General features: G+C 33.8%; 1 protein-coding gene across 1 annotated transcript in view; it reads right to left on the reverse strand.

Moving 5' to 3' along the window:
• The window catches only part of LOC120223926 (liprin-alpha-2-like), a gene marked incomplete at its 3' end in the record, with an annotated part of 359,204 nt that overhangs the window by 12,469 nt on the left and 330,305 nt on the right, over window positions 1-16,430 (reverse strand). The window contains exon 8 of the mRNA XM_039222153.1: window positions 15,288-15,404. Within this exon, the coding sequence (XP_039078084.1) occupies window positions 15,288-15,404 (117 nt within the window). The remainder of the gene's footprint in view (window positions 1-15,287; window positions 15,405-16,430) is intronic.

Genomic DNA, 16,430 nt, shown 5'->3' on the forward strand with positions numbered 1-16,430 from the left:
AGACAGTAGGCTGGATCCTCAGAATATGAAGATCCCTACCTGAATGTAACATAAGATAGGAAAGCAACTAAACAATTAACAAAATTTCATAAGAACCAAAAAGCATTTAAGTACTGAGGAGTCCAAATGAGTCACAGCTATGATTTTGGACATTTTGTGTCAGCCTAGACTGTCTCTGTTAATTTCCATATTGCTTTTAGCTCTCAGAAATCAGATCTGAACTCAGATTTCAAATTTCCTACATATACCCACAATTTGTCTTTGTTCTGAAATTCTCCAGCACAGAATTCACAGCTATTATTTCTAATTCTATGCTGATTCTTTAAATCTGATACATCATATATAAACCCATCTATTTACAAACCTTGCAAATCTAGAATCTAGAACAAAGCAGACATGATATTTGTACTCCATGTCAGTTATTCTCAACCAGGACCACACATCATGGTCTTTGAGAGAATTGAATAAAAATATAAAGCAGATTCCTCTCTAGATGTGATAAACATAAAGCTTCTAGAAGAAAACATAGGCAGTGATTTCTTTGATATTGGCTGTAGAAATATTTTATGAGATAATGTTTCTTCAGACAAGGGAAATAAAAGCAAAATTAAACTGTTGGAATTACATCAAACTAAAAGGCTTTTGCACAGTGAAGGAAACCATAAACAAACAAAAAGGCAACTTACTAGTGGAGAAGAGATTTACAAATGACATATCAGATAAGGGGATAATATCCAAAATATATAAAGAACTCATACAACTCAACATTAAAAATACAAATAATACAATTTTAAAAATGGGCAGAGGACCTGAAAAGACATATTTCCAAAGAAGACATGCAGGTGGCCAACAGACACATGAAAAGATGCTCAACATCACTAATCAGAGAAATGCAATCAGAACCACAGTGAAATATCACCTTATATCTCTCAGAATGGCCAAACAGAAAAACACAAGAAATAACACGTGTTGGTGAGAATGTGGAGAAGGAACCCTCATGCACTACTGGTGATAACATGAATTGGTACAGCCACTGTGGAAAACAGTATGGAGGTTTCTCAAAAAGTTAAAAATAGAATTACCATATAATTCACTAATTCCACTACTGAGTATTTACACAAAGAAAACAAAAACACTAATCTAAAAAGATATATGCAGCCCTATGTTTACTGCAGCATTATTTACAATAGCCAAAATATGGAAGCAACCCAAGTGTCCATCCATAGATGAATGGATAAAGAAATTGTGGTGTGTACACACACACACTCACACACACACAATGGTATAATACTCAGGCATAAAAAAAGAATAACATCTTGCCATTTGCAACAGTATGGATAAACCTAGAGGGTATGATGCTAAGTGAAATAAGTCAGGCAGAGAAAGACAAATACCATATGATTTCACTCATATGTAGAATTTAAGAAACAAATGGGTAAAGAATAAAAAAGACACAAAAAGCAGACTCGGAAGTACAGAGAACAAACTGGTGGTTGCCAGAGGGGAGGTGGATGAGAGGAGGAGTGAAATAGATAAAGGAGATCAAGAGTACACCTATTTTGATGAGCACTGAGTAATGTAGAAAACTGTTGAGTCATTATATGTGTTTGAAGTTAATATAACATTATATATTAATTATACTTCAATAAAGGAAATGATCCCACTCTCAACCATATCCAATGGTGGAGTCTGGATATATAACTGTTTTTAAATCTCCCTAAGTAATTGTAATGTTTAGTTGAGGTTAAGAACCATAGATCCATATTATCCAGGAACTTTACTACTTACTGTATCCAATTTAGTCATGAAACCTGAAATTGTCTGGCATACAGAGGGAAAGAATTTAAATTAATAAAATAATAAAATGACTGGTGAAATAAATGTAATAAAAGATGTAATAATAGATCTGAGAAATCAGTATTCTTTATTACGGTATCAACAAATTATTTTAAAATATATTTAATGATTCACATGGAAAGACTTGACTATCTCTTATGTTTGAAAGATGGAAATGAATAAACCTCTATAATAGAGTTGACTGAATATTACCCTACTTGAAAAATTTCTAGACCAGATGATTTCTTATAGTTACTTCCCCATTAATGATTTTATTATTCAACATGGAGATTTACAAAGTCATCATGACACTGTAAATTCCTAGAAATTTTATTTAATTAAAATATGTAGCTGATGGACCTTCACTTGTCAGTTGTTTAATGTGGTCAATCATTTCATTAATAAGTATAAAATATATTTATTATTTTCTCAGATATTCTAAGCCATTTTTAATTTCCACCAAATTTAAGAGCAAGGATATTTTAATCTGAGGAATATCTGTTACTTTGATGTTCTAATATTTTCATAATATTAAAAGTAGAATACACTTTATTTACTATAACTTAATGAAATATACTTCATTCTGTAGTGTCATGAATCTAGATGAAACATGAGGAATATCTATTCAATATTCCCATGGTTGATATTAATAATACTCAGAAATGTAAAGAGTATCTATTTCTCATTTTATAACATGAAATAAACACAGTGAATGATTAATGTGGAAGAACATTCATCTATAAAATTCTTAAATGATCTAAAAAGAAGATATAAGGAGGTATATGTATAGCCAGGATTTTTTTTTTCATTTTTGCTTATAACTGAGAATCTTGAATTCTTTTTGTTTTTAGCTATAGAGTAAACAAGTAACACTGGAGAACTTTTTTCTCCTAGGAAGAATCATTCAGGACTCTTTTTAGATATGTAAATATAAGGCTAGTAGGCACCCCTGCCCTAGAAGAATATTTAATGAAACCTTGACAAACTGTCTCTTCCAGTATTTCTTGATATAAAAGAGGATAGCAGGAGGGTAATTTGCATAATTAACAGGAAACCTCAGGGAGAAAGGAAAAACAAGACTGCTTTCCTTTCAATTTTGAATTTCAGCATTATTCCAAATTGTCCTACAAACTAAGACAATTGACTGACACAGAAAGATTGCCAAGAGCTAGTGAGAAGAATGTGGGAAGTGGGATTATGCACTGGACCTTCCTCCAAAATCCAATAGCAGTCATGGTTCCAGCTCAGTGTGTGGCTGAGTCTGGAGGACTTTCCTGACTCCATCATCTGGATGAGTTTGGTAGCTTAACTGAAACTAAGCCTCAAGGTGGTAATAACTTGAAGAAGGGGAAATCCTCACTGAAGAACCACTCTGCCACAGGATGTGGCTACTGCTGGTGGAACTTCAAACCAGGCCAGTGACTGGTATGGAAGGATTTCATTTAGCCTGCATGTCAGTGGGCTTTTGCAATGGTACATGGATAGCATTTAATTTTGAGGAGCCACCTATTTTCAAAAATGAAAATTTGAAAACTCAAAAGAGGCAATGGTAATTTAAAAAAAATGTTTGCTCACTTGTTACCATATCACATTTTTTAGTTCTCTTATTACAAAATGTTTAAAAAAAAAAAAAAAACTGCTTCTTTTGACCTGATTAAGTTTTAGGGGTTATTGGATAATTGAGGCAGAAGAAGAATGGTCCCAAAAGAGTGCTACCAGGTTTACTGTTCATTGGATCACTGGAGTCCTCTTGTTAAACAGTACAATCAGATCATACTGTTACACATATAAAGAATTAGTAATGGATATAAGACTACTAAATGTGAATCAAACACTTTTTGTTTTTAAATTTAAACTTATGTTTTAAGTTTAAATTTTTTTAATTTAAAGTTTAATTTCTGTCAGGGAAGCATGTAGATGGTTAAAACACAAACATTTAATCCCCCAGGTTGCAAAAAAATAGTTTACCATCAGAATACCTATCAATGAAGTTTACCACTCTAAGAGATAAATATATCTTATTCTTGATAATAATTCTTAGAAAACTTGTAATAGAAGGGCGATTCCAAATCTGAGAAAAGGTTACTATGAAAAGCACCACAATTAGTTATCATTACAGTCTAGATCATTATAAAGTTTCATAAAACTTGACTTTATAAAATCAAGTATACCATTTTGACCCATGATACTCCTTGGTGTACTGAAGTCTTGAACATTGTTTTGAATATTGAAGTCTTGGGCAATATATAAGAAATAAAAAAATAAAAATTGGGAGGGAAGAGAAAAAAGAATAAAATACTTGTAGATTTCTTTAACTCTTAGAAAAGTCTAAGACCATAACATACTTGAAATCAATACATTAGCAAATTTGATGGATGTCATATCAATATTGAAAAATCAACAGCATTTTTCTATGTCAGCATTAATTTATTAGAAAAAATATGAAAATAATCAAGTTAGCAACAAAACTATAAGTGCTTAGAAATAAATAACAATCTTCAAGTCCTCTCTATGTGAAAGATTAACAATTTATTGAAGAACATAAAATAATACATAAAAAAATGGAGACACAAGCCATGTTTTAGATGTCAAGACAGCACATCATAGAGGTGATTATGCTCCCCAAATTAACATATTACCTTAGGTAATTCCAAAATAATCTCCCTGGGGGTTTCAAATGGGAACTAAAAAGTAGATATAATAATTAAATGCTATGAATTACAATTTATAAACTGTTCTAGACACCTAAGCCTCATCATGAATAAAACAAAAATCCTAATCCTCATGAAGCTTACTCTTTAGCTGGAGTAACAGACAATAAATTACAAACAACATAAATAAATAAATTATATGTCATTTTGTATATGTTACAGCATTTGAACAAAGGCTTGATGGAGGTGAGGGAAACAGCCATGTAGATATCTCAGAGAAGGTCATTCTAGGTAGAAGAAAAAGCACATCAACAGGAGGCTAGTGCAGCTGGAGTGGAGTCAGAGGTCAGAGTCAGGAGCCCCCCCCCCAAAAAAAAAAAAAAAGGCAAATCATATAAAGCCTTGTATAAATGGGAAGCATTTGTAGAGTTTTGAGCAGACTGAGATGTTGAAAATAGACTGTGCATTGGAGAAGCAGAGAGACTGGGCAGGAAATAATTACAATAATCAATATTGTGAGAGTGGTTCCGAGTGGAGAGATTAATGGAGATGGTGAGAAGTGGTCAGATTCTAGATATATTTTGAAGATAGGGCGAATCTAATTCTTTACAGTTTGATGTGGCACGTGAGACTTGAGGATGACTCGATATTCTTCAACTTGAGCAACTGGAAATGCAGTTTCCATCATCTGAGCTCAAAAAGATGCAGACAATTTTTTTGGGTGAGGGGATACAAGAGGTAGGTTTTTGACATTTTAAGTGTGCACCATCTTTTAGATATACAAGTGGAGATGTTCAGTAGGCCCTTGGATAGATGTTTGACTATAAAATATGAACTAGAAGTAAAGACCTGTAAACTATTAGCATATGGATACTAAATTAAAGCTATGGGACTGACTGGCAATCACTGAGAGAAGAAATGGAAGACTGAACCCTGGATCACATTAAGAAGTCTGAAGGAAGAATATGGTCCAACAAGATAGGAGACTAAGAGAGCCACTGCTGAAGAGAAAAAAAAAAAATACAGTGGTTTCCTGTAATGCAAGTTTAAAAAAAAAAAAGGAATAAGTAGGAGTGATCTACTATGACATCAACTACAACAAAGGTTGACAATTAGCCTGTGTATTTATCAATATAAAATTAGTGATGATGGTGACAGGAGAGGTTTCTGTGGAACGGTGAGGCAAATCTGTTTATTGGAACAGATTGATAAAAAATGCGAAGAAAGCAATTGGGGAAAGTGAGTAGACAACCCTTTTGAAGAGCTCTGTGGCAAAAGGGACCCAAAAATAGAGCAGTAGCTGATCGTAGAAGTAAGGTAAAGAGAGAGGGATTTTTGAGTTGGAAGAATTTTCTTTGTTCTAGGAATAGGATAAAGAAGAAAAATGACATAGAAGAGAGAGCCCAATAAGAATTGCTGGAGAAGTGTAAGTAATGAGGTGATTGCTGAAGACATCAACACAGGAGGTAACAAAGTTGTCTTTGTCTAAGGTTTATTTTTGAATTTTTTAAAGATCCAGCTCATCTGATACGCTCTTTCAAGCTCTTAGACATGTGGACAAATTTAAGAAAATAGTCTTGCTCAAAGTAAATACTCTTATATTTTGAAATCCATGTAACCAGGTAGTTGACATGCTGCGTTTCTTTACCCTTGTTCAATTTTAGTATTTGTATACTTGTTAAACTATGTCCATCATTTCCTCCTATTGACAAGCTATAGGACTTTGAGCCAGTAATCTTTGCTCTGCAAACCTCACAGGGTTATTACGGAGATCAAATAAAACAACTGCATAAAAGCACTTTTGGAAAGCTGTAAAGAGCTTTATACAAGTTATTTATCTTGTTCTTATTTGGTGTGTAGCCTTTGTGAATAATATTTCCAGAAAGGCTTGAAGAATGGGTTGCCTATCTTTAAAAGACCAGAGCCACCATTAAGGAATATTCTTCAGAACACTCATCCTGGAATGTGCAATTTCCCAGCCAATAAACGGGATTTCTGGTCATACAAGTTTCAGAAAAACTAAATACTATTCCCCTTGGAGCTTGACAATATTAAAAAACAAAAATTCTAATGAATACTGCAGAAATACATTGCACAATGTCCTAATATTCTTGTCCTAGGAATTCTCTTTTGGGGGAGTGGATTCTGAAAAACACCCATTAAATTCCTGGCAAAGTAGTGTTTCATGAGAAATTTTAAGATGGATAAACACGAAAATGAAAAATAAAAGTAGAGCCAATTGCAGAGTGTTTGAATAGGAGACTTAAACATTTTCCTGGATTGGCTTGAGAGATCAGAGGAAACAATAAACAGGGAAGGAAAAACACTTGTTCTTCTCCATATCACTTTAAGGGAGTAAACTCGTGGTGTAAAATAAACACTCAAATTATACCAATAATTTATTCATAGAAATAAATGAACACACTTTCTGTCAAATTCTGTGAGTCATCCTTTTAAAATCTGAAGATCTCCTACTTTAGCAAAGGTATGTTTATTCCACCATCCTCAGATCTAGGCTGATGATATAAATGATACTGAATCTGCTCTTAAAGATAAACAAGTCAATACCCCCTTTCTCTTCCCATTTAATAAGAGTATAGTTAAAGCACAAAAACCCAGTCACTGAATTCAGAGAGAGATTTACTTTGAGCTTAATGAGTTCCCACACAAGATTAGAATTCTTTTATTTCTTATTCTTGCCACTGCATAGAGAAGATGCCTAACTTTTGGCAATAAGATTCTCTCCAACTCGGCTCCTATAAAACTGACATGGAATAACTTCATGTACATATAAATGAACCATGGAATATCCTACACTTGCCTCTGCTGGGCCCTTTCCAAGCCACAGACCTCTAAGCCACAGAGCCACATGTATCCACGGACCTTCTCTTTCCTGGAGGTGTGCCAACTCCAAGATGGCAAATTCATAAATCCCATCCCTCTGTTTGGTTTCACTGCTTGAAAATTCAGTTGAAGAATGAAAGAGAAGTGTACACATTATTATCATGTTACTATGAGGAATATACGGGATCAATGCACAGAAGAAAATATTCTGTTAGGGCTACTCAGATGTGAATAAATCCAAATGATAATTATCTTTGATATAGAGAAGAAATTGGGGCTTAATCAATAATGAATAAAATTAGCCACAGTTGACAAAGACTAAGTTTCTAGAAGAAAAGTTGTTGGCAGTGGTTGGCATGTAGTGTGGAAGGTATAGAAACATGGGCAATTACAGTACACTGAAGATATCCCCTTGGATAACTGTTTTCAGCCAGAACTTAGCAGAGGACTCTAAAAGAATGGCATTTGTGACAAATAATGTTTATTATTAGTATTTTAAAATAGAAATATGGTATCTTCATAAGCCAAACACTTAAATGTTCAGCTATCAGCTTTGTATGAAAATTATTCAGAATCTTCATGTTATGATATTGCATAATGATGCAACAAAATCCTTCCGTCATCACTGAGGACCCAGTGGCTAATATGGCTTTATTAACTTTTCCTAAATGCCTATTTTTTGTCACTGGTGGTTCAGTCTAAAACATAGCATATATTGCTAGAAATCCACAAAACCCTTTATTTCAATTTTTATAACACATTAGCTCAGAGTCCTTCATGACCAAAGTTCTATGGTTACTAGATTTTCTGACCTGAGAATTATTCTTGCCACTGGTTCTTCATTTTGATTTGTAAGTTTTTCAGCCATAATTTTTCTGCCTATCTGGCAGGAACTAAAGAACTAAAGAAACAAAAACCCATTTCTGGTTTTGCATTTATATAGCTTTTACATTTACATGCCAGTTGCTTAAACTATGTTACATTTTATTTTAATTTAGAAACAGTCAGGAAGTAATGTCCAATTCTAAGAGGAGAGAATAACAGAGCAACAGTTTTGAGAAGGGAAGAGGCAGCCTGGTTCATTCAGACCTAGGTTCAAAGTGAGGAGGACCAGGGAAGCAAGCTTCAGAGGGGAGCAGAGAGCCACCAGCCTGGAGAGGGCCTCACACGTCCTGAGATGCCACACATGCTGGATGGTCATTGATAAATCAGCCACCTCCTTCCCTCTGAGCTTTATGAAGAAATAGTTTCAGTCACTGATGAATAAGATATATCAAGCTGTATGGCACACAGTAAAACGTAACTTGTTTTGTGAGATTTTGCTTTCAACTTTACACATATAGGCAAACATATGTAATACATATATTGCAGAGTAAAAGGCTGAAATTAAGTTGTATTTCTTACAGTGGGTACCAGACAGGTAGGTCCTAGTATTTGTGGGGCCTAGGCCAAAACAACAAAGTGTGGTCCATATACCATGAACCTAAATATTTAAGAATTTCAAATCAAGTTAGCAAACTGGCAAGTAAAAATATAATCTATTATGCTTCTTGAAAATACACCTTTCACAATGACTGTTGGACCAGATTCTAAAAAATAAATCTCAGTCTCCTGGAAGTTCTACACCAAGAACAGCCAGATATGATCCCTAAGCTATAGGCTGCTCCCCTTCTCTTCCTTGTCTCATCTCCTTCCAGAATACAATGTGTTTTTGCCTGACTGGATCCCCCAGCCAACACTTTCAAATTTTGTGTAACCCCAGCAAATAGGCTTCCTTGGCCATGCCTTCAGTCAGGAATGGGTGCACTAGAATGTAGGCAGACTACAGACATTGCTTCTGGGAAGAAGTCAATAAAGGTCCTGCAAGCAGGCTAAGGTCCCTTTGGTCAGAAAGTCCCAGGCTATCAGGTACCCAGCATGTGGTCAAGAAGGGATGGTGGTGTGGCTTACAGGTGTACAATTTCCCCTGGCCCCCTGAACTTCTCATCCTGTAGAAGGGCACAGAGGGCCACTAAATCACAGTCTCCTGTTGCCTAGGTTAAAGGGCTATACTTGGAGTGATCAAAACTTTTGAACGCCATTGCCTCAGAGGGAGGATCTGCTGAGAATAAAAAAGTAACTGGGAGAAGTTGTGGGAAAAATGAAAAAAAAAGCGTTCTTTTAAAACACACTCTTGAACAGAATGAAATAATCAAACTCTAAAAAATAAAATGCGGACGTGCAATAATGAAGAAAAAAAAGATCAGAAAAACGACTGGGTTAGAATGGATTTTTTTTTTTTTTTTTGAAAATCAACAATTTCTTTAAGAAATCATGCAAGCATATGAGAAGAAAAGTGAAAGAATAATATTGTCTGGAGGTGGGAAGACCAAGGTTGTGGGCCTTCTGTGGACAAATAAGTCATTTAATCTTTCTAAGTAGGCCTCAATTTCATTATTGGTAAAATTAAGAAAAGGAACATCTCTATTTCCTTCAGAAGTCTGATGTGTGGAAAAAATGACAAATGGATAGAAAACTGTAGTCCAAATGATTTTTTAGAAAGGTATCTCATCAAGATGCTTCCAAGTGAAAACACTTCTATATCCTCCCATTGCTCTGAGAATAAAACTGGACTCCTTACCACAGCCTATGAGAACGTCCATGATCTGGCCCTGTTCACTGCTCAGTCCTGTCTGCTACTGCTCTCTCCCTTAACCACTAGGCTTCAGCCATCCTGTCATCCTTCCTTCACAAGAATGTGCCAAAGAATCTCTTTCCCACCATTGGTGCATTTGTCACTAGTATTTCCTTTGCCTCAAAAACTCTAAGCTTTTCTATTATGGTTGAATTCCTGTCTTCTTTCAGGTTTCAGTTCAAATGCCACCTTCTAAAACAGTCGTTCCGTTCCATGTCTGTTTAACACCTCTCCAGCCACTTTGCACCTGCCCCTTGATCACATAATTCCCTCTGACATCCACTTGTTTATTGCCTGTGCCTTTACCTGCCTGGTTCGTTACCATGGTCCAACTACCTAGACCAGGACTTATTATTCTAGCACCATTTAGTTGCCACTAAATATTTATTGGAAAAAAAATGAATGAAAACACAGAATTAACCATTATTATAACCACACTATTTATTGCTTGTAATCAATATGCCAAGAGTTTTGTTATTCATAGTCAGTGTCTCTACTCTTTATAACAAAGCTGTAACTTAGGTATTTACTGGTAAGTAGTGCTCAGGGAGGTAAAAGCGTAAGGTCACACAGCTGGTAATTGGCAGAGATGGAATTTGAATCACTACTCCATGGTGCCTCTCTACCACCTCCCATCACAATTCATTTATCTATCCATTAAACTCTAAGATAATTTTTGACACTACTTATTTATCTTGTTTTGACATAGTAAGTTGGGCATGCTTATTGTTCACTCTAGTTTCTCAGCAAATTTATTAACAGATACTATGTTTTCTGAACCTCTACCAGTGTCTAACAGTCTAGTTATCCATATCACTTAGCAAATATTTGTAGCTGCAAAAAGTAATTGGAATTTCAGAATATATAAGTCAGGAGCATTATTAACTCCTTTACAAGAGCAGTGTGTTTACTACAAACATTTCACAAATTCATTCCCTTCTAGAAAGCAATAGGAAGAAAGTTACTGAGCCCAGTTCTGAACTTTTAATGAGGTAAAATTTAGTGTTCTGAAATTTTTTATTATCCTATGAGTATTTATGTTATTTTAGAACTGATTAAATTTGTGTCCCACAAATTTAAATGAGTTCCAGTCAAGCTTATTTTTTTCCTTTTAATTTTTTGTTTTTAAAATGTTGACAATAATTACACAGCTTTTCTGTGAGTAATAAGGCCTGTTAAAGACTGTGCTTTTATAAGACTATTTTTATCAACTATTTTGTCAACAGAGTTCTCAAGCCACTGACATAAAGCATCTGTTGGCTAATAATCCACCCTGACTCTGTAATTTAAGTAACTTTACTACCCTAAACAAGGGGTAATCCTTGTGACTAGGATTTACAAGGCACTTTCTGACAGTTCTACAGTATCTAACAACAGTTTTGTGTATTTTTCCCCAACAACTGCTTTCTAATTTACACACTAATACTACAGTCATCCTACACTGATAATCTTAATTGCATAGATACTGTCCAAAATAATATTTCTTTTCTTGTTTGAATATACTTTAAGCAATTCTCAACAAAAAATTAAGTGGTAGAATTTAAATTACAATCTTATAACACTTGTTATCCCATGCTATTGATACATTTTAAATAATCATGTTTTAGAGGATAATAAAGGAAAGATGCTTTATAGTTATGTAAGTTAGGCATATTTATACAAGGATGAGAACTGTAATGATTAGGATATTATTTAATATTTTATCCATAAATGTCAAGCAGTTAGAATATTGTGGGGAATCTAACAAAGCATGGTGACTATTATCAGCAGTATTGTATTATATACTTAAAAGTTGCTGAGAGTAAATCTAAAATGCTGACACAGACACAAGGTCACTAAGTCAGGTAACAAATATGTTAATTAATCTTATTGTGGTAATTATTTCACAATATATGTATATACTAAATCATCATGCTGTATACCTAAAATTACACAATGTTAGATGTCCATTATATCTCAATAAAATTGGAAAAAAAGAAATGGCAGGCAAAGAAATGTGATATGAATGAATGAATGAATGAATGAATGACTAAATGTAAAACTGATGGTTGCCAGGGTTAGGGGGTTGGGAAATAGATGAAATAGATGAAGAAAATTAAGAAGTACAATCTTCCAGTTATAAAATAAATAAGACATGGGGATATTATGTACAACATAGGGAATGTAGTTATTAATATTGTAAAAATTTTGTATGGAGACAGATGGTCACTAGATTTATCATGGTGATCATTTTGTAAGGTATATAAATATCGAATTACTGTGTTATACACCTGAAATTAATATAATATTGTATGTCAATGATATTTCAATACAGAAAAAACAAAAAAACTCAAAATACTTTTTTGAATCATCTCAGGAGTAATATGAATTGAATCAAGTAGTTATTTTTAAATTAGAAAAATACATATGCATGATATATATTTTAGGTTTATACTGGAGGAGAATAGGAGCATGATATTTTAAACAATACTAGTATATCAGCATTTCAAAGTGTTTGGAAATCATTCTTCCTACAATTATGGAAAATTTTAAAAAATACTAATAATTACAATCTTTAAAAATCTTTAGTTACATCCACAGGAAGAGTGAGTAAGTTAGCAATAGTACAGAATTTCCCTTCTATACTGGCTGAAATGCCTTCTCCAAGAACCAGAAGGCAAGGAAAATTAGAGATAAATACTTTACATCACCATCTACTCAGAATTCTCCATATATGCACCTTGTCTGTGGAGTTCAAGAGAGACAAACATCTATTATACAAGGGCACCTTGGTGGCTCAGTCGGTTGAGTGTCTAGTTCTTGATTTCGGCTCAAGTTACGATCTTGTGGTTTCATGGGTTCGAGTCCCATGTCTGGCTTTGTGCTGACTCTGAGGGACCTGTTTGGGACTCTGAGGGACCTGCTTGGGATTCTCTCTCTCGGTCCCTCTCCAGCTTGCACTCTCTCTGTCTCTCCCAAAATAAATAAATAAACGTTCAAACATCTATTATACATAGGTCCTCATCCTAATCCTGTAACCAGTTTCTGAAAGTTAATCTGACATGAATGGTCTTACATTCCATTATGTCTGGATATTTAGGGGTTATATGTTTAAAAAAACAACATTTGAAAAAAATATGTGTGTGAGTACTTGCCCCTCTCCCAAGCTCTCAAGTGCCTTATTCCTTTAAAAGACGTATTTCTTTAATTCTAATCTGGATTAGCATAAATACAGCATTGTTAAAAAAAAAAAAAAAAAACCCTTGTGGGGATGAGCACTGGGTGTTATGTGGAAACCAATTTGACAATAAACTATTTGTGTAAAAAAAAAAAAAAAAGAATAAAGATTACACTTTAGCAAAAAAAAAAAAAAAAAAAAAAAAAAAAAAAANACTTTCGCTTAGGTCATGATCTCGCGGTTTGTCGGTTCGAGCCCCGCATCGGGCTCTGTGCTGACTCTCCAGCTGACAGCCTGGAGCCTATTTCAGAGTCTGTGTCTCCCTCTCTCTCTGACCCTCTCCTGCTCACGCTGTCTCTCTCTCTCTCTCTCCTAGAAATAAATAAAAAAATATTAAAAAAAAAACCCAACACAATATTTTGTAGATTTCTATGAAAAGATTGCCTGACCACAAAGTCCATTTTTATACTCAAACAAGTATATTTTAGAATTCTCTGAGAAAAGGTATACTGATGACATAATTAAAATGAAACAGTAATAGAAAATTACATTAGTTTCCTAAACTGAATTTTGTGTGCAAACATTTTATTCTAAAGAACTCAGTGATTTGTTTACTGAATTAATGCCAACTCATTTATCTGAAGGGAAGAGAAATAATTTTATTCAAATTTGAAATATAGCTCATGAAATCTAGCTGTCAGATTTTTAGTTTATTTTTAAAACTCAGCTTGAGATTTTTATAAAGTACATGGATAAAGGCTAAAATAGCGAAGCCTTGAATTAAGAGCTATTTGTTTTTCAGCCACCAGAATTGATGGCAGTCTCAGGAAATTACTCTGGATTACTTGGCTTCCTTTGCTTTTGTACTTGAAGCAGGAGACAAAAGAAGTCCTCTATTTGTTTCAACTGGATAACTCAGGAAGTGTTCAATTTATTTTCTGGTAAGAAGTCTGGTGCTATTGTTTCGTGGTCCAGTCACTTGCTTCTTAATCTCTATGTTTTGAAACCTCTTGACATTCACAATGACACCAATTTAGCTACTTAAAGTCATTTAGTCTTGATGATTAAAGAGTTTAGCAATCTTTTTTTTTTTTTTTTTTTTACAAATAGTTTATTGTTAAATTAGTTTCTACATTTGAGTTTAGCAATCTGAAGATATATCTTGTAAAGGCAAATATTTAGCAAATTGTCTATTGTCATTGAATATGCAAATGCCTATATAATCTTTATCTGATCCCTACCTACCTTCTTCCTTTTGTGCCGGAAAAAATGGTTTTGCCCACAAAAGGTCCAAAGACTGTTAGGTTTTCTTAGCCTGGGTCTAAGCCCCACCAAAAGGAAAATCGTTCCCTTTGCAAAAACATTCTAAGTCCCAAGACCTCAGGTATCCTTTTATATAACTTGTCTTTAACAGAAGTACTGTTAGGACCTTCTTAAACACACAGAAAATACTAAATCAAATAGGAGATTACCAAAAATTCTGCTGTGATAAGCCATAAGACTAGTCACCAACTGTACATAATAATACTTATAAATCAAAATTCTTGTTAATGTACTTTAAAAAAATTTAGATGTATATTATTGATATATCTATCTATACAAATATATTTATTCAATCATATATGTTCAATTAGATGTGAAATTTAATTATATTTCAGAGAATTAACTTAACAGCAAGTAATGAGAAATTCAAATCTATGCATATCTATGCACATACACACGTGTATTATTATTATTATTTTTTTATTTATTTATTTCTAGGAGAGAGAGAGACAGCATGAATAGGGGAGGGTCAGAAAGAGAGGGAGTCACACACTGAAACAGGCTCCAGGCTCTGAGCTGGCAGTCAGCACAGAGCCCTACGCGGGGCTCGAACCCAGGAACCGCGAGATCATGACCTAAGCGAAAGTCAGACGCTTAACCGACTAAGCCACCCAGGCGCCCCCACACGTGTATTATTTTTAAGAAAATCAAATTAAAAGCAATAAGTGAAAAGAAAAATCGTCATGAACTTTTGACCAACAAATCAAAAAATAATAAAGGATGTTTGTCACATGAATTTTATATTTCTGTGAAATGAACCAAGTAAACATTTCCATATAGAATCATGTCGTATGTGTCATACCTTTTCATGGACTTTCTGACCAGGTTCCATCCCTTCAAGATGTTCTGATTCTGTGGACCCCTCACTTGATGCCATTTTTCTTTGTATATGAACATTTTGTTCACGCAAGGCAACAATCTGCAAAATAAAAGCACTATGCCTTAAAAACTGAAATATAACATAAAGAATAGAAAAACTGAATTTATCCAAATGTGGTTTAAAGCTAATGAATATAAACAAATGATCAGAAACTAAACATTAAATATTATTACTTAAAAACTTTTTTAAAATTTAAGTTACCATTTTGAATATTCATAGTACTTACAGGAATATGAAATTTATTGAAGAAAATAGTTTCTAGTTGAAAATATATCTACCTAGTTGGAAATGTGTCTAAATCAATGCGATGATCCATGTGTTATTAATTCAAAAAGTATTTTTAAAATTAATCTATGAAATGTGATAAAATTCATATTGAATTCTTCAAGTATAAAAGATAAATGAAAACATTGCAGGCTGAGGGCTAGGCATGAGCATATTCATTTACCCTAAGAGGCAGCACATCTGTAATTTTTAAATAAACAAATATACAAACTGGACATAATTTTGTGGCACCATCAAGATGAATACTTAGAATTGATCTCATTATTATTATTTTAATGGCCATTATCTTGGCACTGCTAGTTCAAATATAGTTAGTTTGCAAAGAATTCCCAGATGGAAATTAATTCTTAAAATTTTCAGCTTAATATTACAGACATATATTTTCAACTATGAAAGATTCTCAGATAGTTATAGTTTAAGTGATCTTGGTAATAGAGGAAAAATGGAATTCTAGCACTTTAAATGGTGTTTTAAAATAAAGTTGCTATTCATACATTTTTTAAAGTACTTTACATTATTACTATACCTTATTTGTTTCTGGCAATTTTTATTATATTATCAACCCAGATATGGAATTAATAGTGGTTCTTGGGGAAATTAATGCCCACAGTATTTAATGCACAATATGTAGTCAATCACATAAAATTTACGTTTAAATTGTGAGACCAGTAGGTCACACAGACCAATAATTAGCAAGTAAACATAAAACATCAAGAGATTGGGGTATTTGCCATGACCCCTGGCACTGTTTCAATGCCCTACGGCAATGTGTTCATGAGA

The sequence above is a fragment of the Hyaena hyaena genome, unplaced genomic scaffold (genome assembly GCF_003009895.1).
Source record: "Hyaena hyaena isolate Hyena2069 unplaced genomic scaffold, ASM300989v1 scaffold_1079, whole genome shotgun sequence".
NCBI lineage: Eukaryota > Metazoa > Chordata > Mammalia > Carnivora > Hyaenidae > Hyaena > Hyaena hyaena.